This window comes from Orycteropus afer, unplaced genomic scaffold, assembly GCF_000298275.1.
Source record: "Orycteropus afer afer isolate SDZICR_OR568_19922 unplaced genomic scaffold, OryAfe1.0 scaffold00273, whole genome shotgun sequence".
Taxonomy (NCBI): Eukaryota; Metazoa; Chordata; class Mammalia; order Tubulidentata; family Orycteropodidae; genus Orycteropus; species Orycteropus afer.
The window spans coordinates 2866626-2874450 of NW_006921860.1; the positions used below are offsets into that span (position 1 = coordinate 2866626).

Sequence of the window (7825 nt, forward strand, 5' to 3'; positions counted from 1 at the left end):
TAGTTAACAAGATGTACATGCAGACCACTCAACCCAGGATGCCGCACCCACATACTCTATGGTAATACATCCCTTAGAACAATAGACCATGGGACACCAGAGGACCAACATTCAAACTGAGGAAATGCAGGAGTGCATGAATATGAGGGGCACAAGGGGAAGGTTGCAGGGTAGGAAGGGGAGGACACTGGGTTAGGGCTGGACATGGCAAATGGGGAATGAAACTAAATGTACGCATTACATTGGATGTAAAACAAGCTCTTGAAATAAAAATAATTAAATTTAAATTTAAAAAAAAACTGAAAATATAAGTATCATTTGACCCAGTAATTCCATTACCAGTTATATATCCTAAAGAGGTGAGAGATAGTGCACGAACAGACATATGTACACCTATGTTCATCACAGCACAATTCACAATAGCAAAGAGATAGAAACAACCTAAATGCCCATCAACAGATGAATGGATAATCAAATTATAGTACACTCACACAATGGAGTACTATGCTACATTAAATAACAATGAAGGATACGCAAATCATCTCAACATGGATGAGCCTGGAGGACATTATGCTGAGTGAAATAAATCAATCACAGAAGGACAAAGACTGTATGAGCCCATTACTGTAAAAAGACAAAGAAGGGTTTGCTTGAGAAAGGGAAGTCATTTTGTAGATTACCAGCATGGGGAGGGAAGAGGAGGGATTAATTCTGGGCTAGCTGGAGGCCACACACTGATGTGGGTAAGGGGAAGGATGTATAGAAAGAGTCTGTGACCACCATGATAGCATTATGAAAAGGGAGGACACAGAATTGTGCACGTAAGATATAGACGACAGATACTGATACCAACCAGTATGTCCACAATACTACATTACCATTAACACCAAACACCAGGCTACAGATGAACACATAAGCACCGAGAAGATCAGACGGGGGTCAGTGAACAGGAGGATACTCTAGACCAAGAACAGATTCAGCTGAGGCTAATCTTGCACAGACACCAGTGATACAAACTAGCTGCAATCCTTACAGAAACAATGGAAGACAGACATAGAGTAATCCCTCACAGACAGCCAGACACTGTGGGAGAGAGATCCAAAGGACCTACTGACTCAGGACCATAGTATTGGGCGACACCAGACTCAACTGGCACAACAAAATACACTAAAGTCTTGTTCCTCATCCTACATTGGTGAGTAGCGACTGGGGTCTTAAAAGCTTTCAAGTGGTCATCTAAGATGCAGCTAATGGTCTCCTACCATTGGAAGCAAAGAAGAGTGCAAAAAAAAAAAAAAAAAGGGCATTTGGAAGCAATCGGCCCTAAGACACGATGACCCTCAAGACCAGAAGAACAAGATGGTGCCCAGCTACCAATGCCAAGCACTCAGGAAAGGATCAAATCTGGAGATCCTGGATAGAGTGGGAGGAAAAACGTGGAACAAAATCCAAAAACTCAATAATGACCCGAATTACTGGTCAGATGTAGTCTGGTGGGACCCCCAATACTATGGTTCTGGGATACACTTCAGGCCTGGAATAAAACTCACTCCCAGGGTCTGGCTCTCAGCCCAACAGTAAATAAGATGTACAGGCAGACCACTCAACCCAGGGTGACACACACACACACTGTATGGAGATGCGTCCCTGGAGCAATCGGCCACAAGGCACCAGAGGGGCACCATCTGCATGGAGGACATGCAGGACACACAGGAGGGTGTGACTGGGAGGGGCAGCAGGGGAGGGGACTTGGTTAGCGCCGGGGATGGTAAATGGGGAGTGAAAGCAAATGTACGTGAAATGTCCAATGTAAAACTCTGCTCTGTAAACTGCCACCTGAAGCACAAAATTAAAAAAATAAACAATTAATCTGTGTTTTGGCCACTGGTATTCAGTGCATCAAATCTATTCTGTAGATGGTCTCTAAATTCAGGTAGAATATAATCAAGGTCATATTCTGGCTCTCATAGACTCCTTTTAATTATCTTCAGCTTCATCTTGAACTTGCATATGAGCAGTTGATGGTCTTTTCCACAGTCAGCTCCTGGCCTTGTTTTGGCTGAAGATATTGAGCTTCTCCATCACCTCTTTCCACAGATGTGAAAGAAAACCCACTGCCATTGAGTCGATTCAGATTCATAGCAACCCCCATTGGGTTTCTCAGGCAGTAAATCTTTATGAAAGTAGATTGCCCAGCCTTGCTTCTACGAAGTGGCTGGTGGGTTTGAACCACCAACCTTCTGATTAGAAGTTAGGTGCCTTAGCCACTGTGCTACCAGAGCTCCTCCACATGTCTAGTGGATCTTATTCCTGTGTATTTCATCTGGCAAGGTCCATTTGTGTAGCCACCATTTATTTTGTTGGAAAAAAAAAAGGTATTTTCTATGAAGAAGTCATTGGTCTTACAAAATTCTATCATGCTATCTCCAGTGTATTTTCTATCACCAAGTCCATATTTTCCAACCACTGATCCTCCTTCACGTCCAACTTTCACATTCCAATCATCAGTAATCATCAATGTATCTTGAGTGCCTGTCTGGTCAATTTCAGAACGCAGAAGTTGGCAACAATCTCCACGATCGCCATCCTTGGCATTAGTAATTAGTGGGAAATTTGAGTGACAGTTGTAGTCACTGGCCTTCTCGCAGGCATGTGGATATTATCCTGTCACTGACAGTGGTGTACTTCGGGATATATCTTGAAATGTTTTTGATGTTGAATACATGTACACATTGAATTGGGCTTTTGCTTCTAAATATAAGTTCCTGAGAAGAGTAACCGGTCCTTCAGTTCTCTTACGACACACCCAGCATGGGTGGTCCTCAGCCGCTGATAATGGGTTGCTTCTGTGTCTTTGTTTATGGTTCCTGGGTGCTGTTGAGTCAATTCTGAATTACAGCGACCACATGTGTTATCTTCTTGGGAGGAGATCACCAAATCTTTCTTCCTCAGAGAAACCATAGTGTATCCTTCAGCAGTGGGGCACTTCACCACAGCTCCCCCAGCTCCCTGCCAGAATGCCCCTTAGACACGAGGGTGGAGTGTCTGCCTCACTTCCCTTGGACATTTATCAGGAGGGACCAGTCCCTGGAGAAGGATGTTATGCTGGGTACAGTGGAAGGTCAGCAAAAAAGAAGACCCTCAAGGAGAATGATTGTCACAGGGGCTGCAACATTGGGCCCAAGCATGGCAGCCACTGTGGGGGTGGTGCCAGACTGGGCAGGGTGTCCTTCTGTGGTACATGGGGTAGCTCTGAGTCAGCCGCTTGGTGGCACCTAACAACAACAACGGGAACCGTCTACAATATACTAACAGTGTACAATGGTAGTGAGTATGTGGGTTCACAGAAACATACAGATCACTCCTGGGGCTCAGAGAGTTCACAGGAGGCTTTGGGGAAGCAAGTGAACACACATGACATGGAACTGAGGACACGACAGAGGCACTGAGAGTCGGCTCAGTGCCTGGGCCGTCAGTGATGTGGGGGCTCAGGTGAGTGGGATCCTGAGAAACTGTGGGAGTCTCAGGAGGAGTGTGGAGGGGGGCCCAGCCGCAGAGGTACGGAGAGTTTGGCCAAGCAGGGGGTCCCAAGACCTGCTTTGCTCAGCACAACACTTCTTAGAACGTCTGAAAAAGGGCTGGAAGGAACCCGGGTAGACGAGCCACCAAGTTTGTCTCATTGGAACGCCACTTTTCCTTTGATTTTCAGAGGACAGAGCTACTTCTAATGATGACTGGAGGACCACATTTGAAAACACAATTCTCAGATATTTTGACTCTAAAAAGATGTAGCAGGAAGTGGTCACTGCTGTTTTAAAATGGGCTTCAAAGAGCCGCTGAAGGGGCAGACAAGCAAACACTGCCACCCACTGGCCAAGCCCTTCCTTCCAAAGAAGCGGTAGATTTAGCTGCAGGCTGAAGTTTCCAAGAGCATTTAGTACAAACAGTTAAGGAATCACCACAACACATAAAGTGTTATTTAAAAATAAATAAGTAAATCCTAAACAATAAAAACATGGCTCCTTGGGGACCATCTTACATGTGGAGCTTGGGGTCGTCCTGCCACTGACTTGCTTTGAGCAGAGAAGCCAATGAACACCAGCCTCTGGTTCAGTTAGAACTCCGCCCACTGCTCTCCTCCTCCTCGTGACCTTGTCAATCTCCAGCCTCATAGAAGGCATCCAAAGTTAAACATCAAGAAAATATTTTGAGCAGGAAAACATATGAACTACATAGCCATGCTGTTGTAGTAGTTAGGTGCTGGCACGTCAGCTCTGACTCCCAGCTACTCTATACAACAGAACGGAACACCGCCGGGTCCTGAGCCAGCCTCACCTGTATGAGACTACATGCACACTGCAGTTCTTTGGTGCTGGCACGTCAGCGCTGACTCCTGGCGGCCCCGCGTACAACAGAATGAAACACCGCCGGGTCCTGAGCCAGCCTCACAACTGTTGCCACGCTTGAGCCCCTTGTTGCAGCCGCTGTGCCCACCTCTCGCACTGAGATCTCCCCCTTTCACCAACCCTGCACTTCACTAAGCACTATGTCCTTCTGACTGGTCCGTTCTGATAACATGACCAAAATGTTCAACAAAACTCATCCTCGCTTCTAAGGCACATTCTGGCTGTACTTTATCAAAAGCAGATCTGCTCATTCTTTTGACAGTCCATGGTCCACTCAGTATTCTTCACCAACACCATAATTCAAATGCATCAATTCTTCTTCATTCTTCCTTATTCATTTTCCAGCTTTGACATTCATACGAGGTGGATGAAAATATCATGGCTTACATCAGGCATACCTGAGTCCTCAAGGCAACATCTTTGCTTTTTAACACTTGAAAGAGGTCTTTTGCAGCAGATGTGCCCAATGCAATACTTTGATTTCCTGACTGTTGCTTTCATGGGTGTTAATTATCCCTGACAACTTCAATCTTTTCTTCATTTGTGATGTTGCTTATTGGCCCAGCTTTGAAGATTTTTGTTTTCTTTACATTGAAGCACAATCCATACTAAAGGCTATATTCTTTAATCTTCATCAGTAAGTGCTTCTAATCCTCTTTACTTTCGCAAGCAAGGTTGTGTCATTTCCACATCGCAGGCTGTTAACGAAGTCTTCCTCCAATCCTGATGCTGTGTTCTTCCTCATACAGTCCAGCTTCTTGGACTATTTGTTCAGCATACAAATTGTGTAAGTATGGCGAAAGGATACAACGCTGATGCACACCCTTCCTGATTTTAAGCAATGCAGTGTCCCACTGTTCTGTTTGAATGACTGCCTCTTGGTTTATATACAGGTTCCATATGATCACAATCAAGTGTTCTGGAATTCCCATTCTTCACAATGTTGTCCATAATTTGTTATGATCTACACGGTTGAATGCCATGAAGATTACAGCCTGTGGGGAAGTTCTAGTCTGTCCTCTAGGGGTACTGTGAGAAGGAATCAACTCCAGCGTACTGAGTTTGATTTGGGCTTTTCTTCCATAAGGATTGATAGCCTAGGAAACGCTATGGGGCACTTCCACTCTGTCCTGTTGGGTGCTGAGGCAGAGTCAACTGGAGGACACAACAAAGGCGTGAAGCTAAGCCAGCAGTCCAATTTCTGCAGAACAGGAAACAATGTTTAAAGAGGTGAAATAATTTTCCCAAAGTGGCAGAATTTTAGTGCAAGTTCATGACTCTGGCTCTAAGACTGTTACCACTAAGTTACGCAATTTCACACAGAACTGAGGTCTTCTAATGTGAGGGGAAAACATCACTCCATCCTTGTCAGCTTTAAAAGCATTCACTGCCATTGAGTCGAATCCGACTCATAACGACCCTTTCTTGGGTTTCTGAGGCAATATATCTACGGAAGTAGATTACCCAACCTTCCTTCCAAGCAGGGCCTGGTGGGTTTGAACCACCAGCCTTCTGGTTAACAGTCAAATGCCTTAGGTACTACATCAGGTTTAGGAAAATGAAACTGTGTTATTATCAACTTCAGACAGAATGTCATTAGTTGGTGAAGCGGGGCATAGAGAGAACTCAAACTTATTGTGAAAAAGTGGGGGCAGAATGGCTAGAGTCTTTGGTGGGCACAGTGTCCTGTCTCCTTGGGAACCGATACTCAATAACACTTGCTTTCCACCTCCTCCTGTCGTTAATTGGCCTTCCTCACAGTAGGTAGCTAAGAACCATACTTCTCCCATGGCAATAGCATCTACAAGCACTGGATATCCACTTATCTGTTAACAAAAGGCAGTCACCTCTCAACTCTGACACTCTGCAAAGAGAAGACCCTACCCGAACGCAGGCTGGGACTCTGCCCACTGCCACAGTCCTCAGACCCCACTGAGGACGTCCGGGACCACTGGAAAAGGTGAACACTCCATGTCTGAAGACGGGCTGTAGCCTCTGAAACACACTGACTGTGATCCATTCTGATCCTCCGGTTCTAAAAGAATTTTGAGAGGTCTCACTCGTGTGCCTTGTCATAACTACCTTACAATAAACTAAATGAGTTTATACACGACAACCTGAGCCCTTCTTATTTTAAACTAAGCTCTTACAAGGCATTCCCCCTTGTTGAACACTGCCAGGTACCAGGCGGCCCTCGGACCACTCCATCGTGTTGCTGTTGTTGTTATGTGCCCTCGAGTTGGACCCAACTCATAGCGACCCCTCCTTGGGTTTCTGAGACAGTATCACTACCGATGTAGATTGCCCCATCTTCCATCCGAGGAGTGGCTGGTGGGTTTGAACCGCCATCCTTCTGGTTAGCAGTCAAGTGCCTTAGGCACTACGGTACTACAGCTCCCACTCCGTCCAGTAGGGTTAACCATACACTCTTAGCAGTCCCCACAGCCTCGAGTAAGGACGCACGTACTGTCGTTCGGCGTCTTTATGGCAGGAAGGCCACCATGCTCTCAAGAGCCCATTTTCCCAGTAGTGTCGCGTGTTCACGTGCTTTCGGGTTGCTCCTCCCAGTATGTGACGTACCTCCCTCTCCATGTCCCGACTGCGCCCGCGCTCCGTCCCGAGCGTACGCCCGGAACTCGGAGCGCGAGGGGCGGGCGCCCGCTGGCGTGCTTCCGTTGTCCCGCCTCCTCACCCCCAGCTTCCAATCATTTTCCCGTCCGCTATCATCTCTATTTCCGTTTTCCGGGCTGGGCGCCCCGGGCTCGGCGGTGGACCGAGTCCGAGGTCGTCGACCTGTTCTGCGCCTAAGACCCCACGTGTCGGCGTCCGCCGGCCCTATGGCCTCGCTCGTGGAGCTAGGCTTCGCGGAGGAGGCGCCGGCATGGCGCCTGCGCAACGCGTTCTTTCCCAGCAAGGTGGGAGGGCGGCCGGCGTGGCTGGGCGAGGCGGGGCTGCCCGGGCCCGCGGCGCTGTCCTGCCCGCGCTGCGGCCACCCACCCGCCTTCCTCCTGCAGCTGTATGCGCCGCTGCCGGGGCGCCCCGACGCCTTCCACCGCGGCCTCTTCCTCTTCTGCTGCCGGGACGCGTCGTGCTGCGCCGGCCTGCGCGGTGAGGGCGCCCGCGAGTGACGAGGGTAGGGTCCGTGATTGGTGGGCGTCGGGCGGTGGAGGCCGCCTGCTGGGCCTCACTTCCTGGTTTCCAGTTTCTGTACCAGTGGCTTCTGTTTCTATTTCGGAACAGCTACTGGGTGCAACGCGCGACCGTTCAAGCGCTCGGTGGACGGTGGCCAGCCCCTCTTCCTAGATGGCGTTGTCACCTGCCAGGTTCCCTTTGGGAGGCAGCCGCTCTTCACACTTTGTGCCCTTCCGGAGCCCTCCTGTGCGCTTAGGGAAATAACATGCGTTTGCTGAGCCTTACGC

The 7825-nt window shown here is 48.2% G+C and overlaps 1 protein-coding gene across 1 annotated transcript in view; it reads left to right on the forward strand.

Annotated features, from left to right (window-relative positions):
• The window catches only part of PDCD2 (programmed cell death 2), a 37739-nt gene that overhangs the window by 17769 nt on the left and 12145 nt on the right, over positions 1–7825 (forward strand). The window contains exons 2-4 of the mRNA XM_042782259.1: positions 6975–7321; positions 7421–7514; positions 7647–7784. Coding sequence (XP_042638193.1) covers positions 6975–7321; positions 7421–7514; positions 7647–7784 — 579 coding nt within the window. The remainder of the gene's footprint in view (positions 1–6974; positions 7322–7420; positions 7515–7646; positions 7785–7825) is intronic.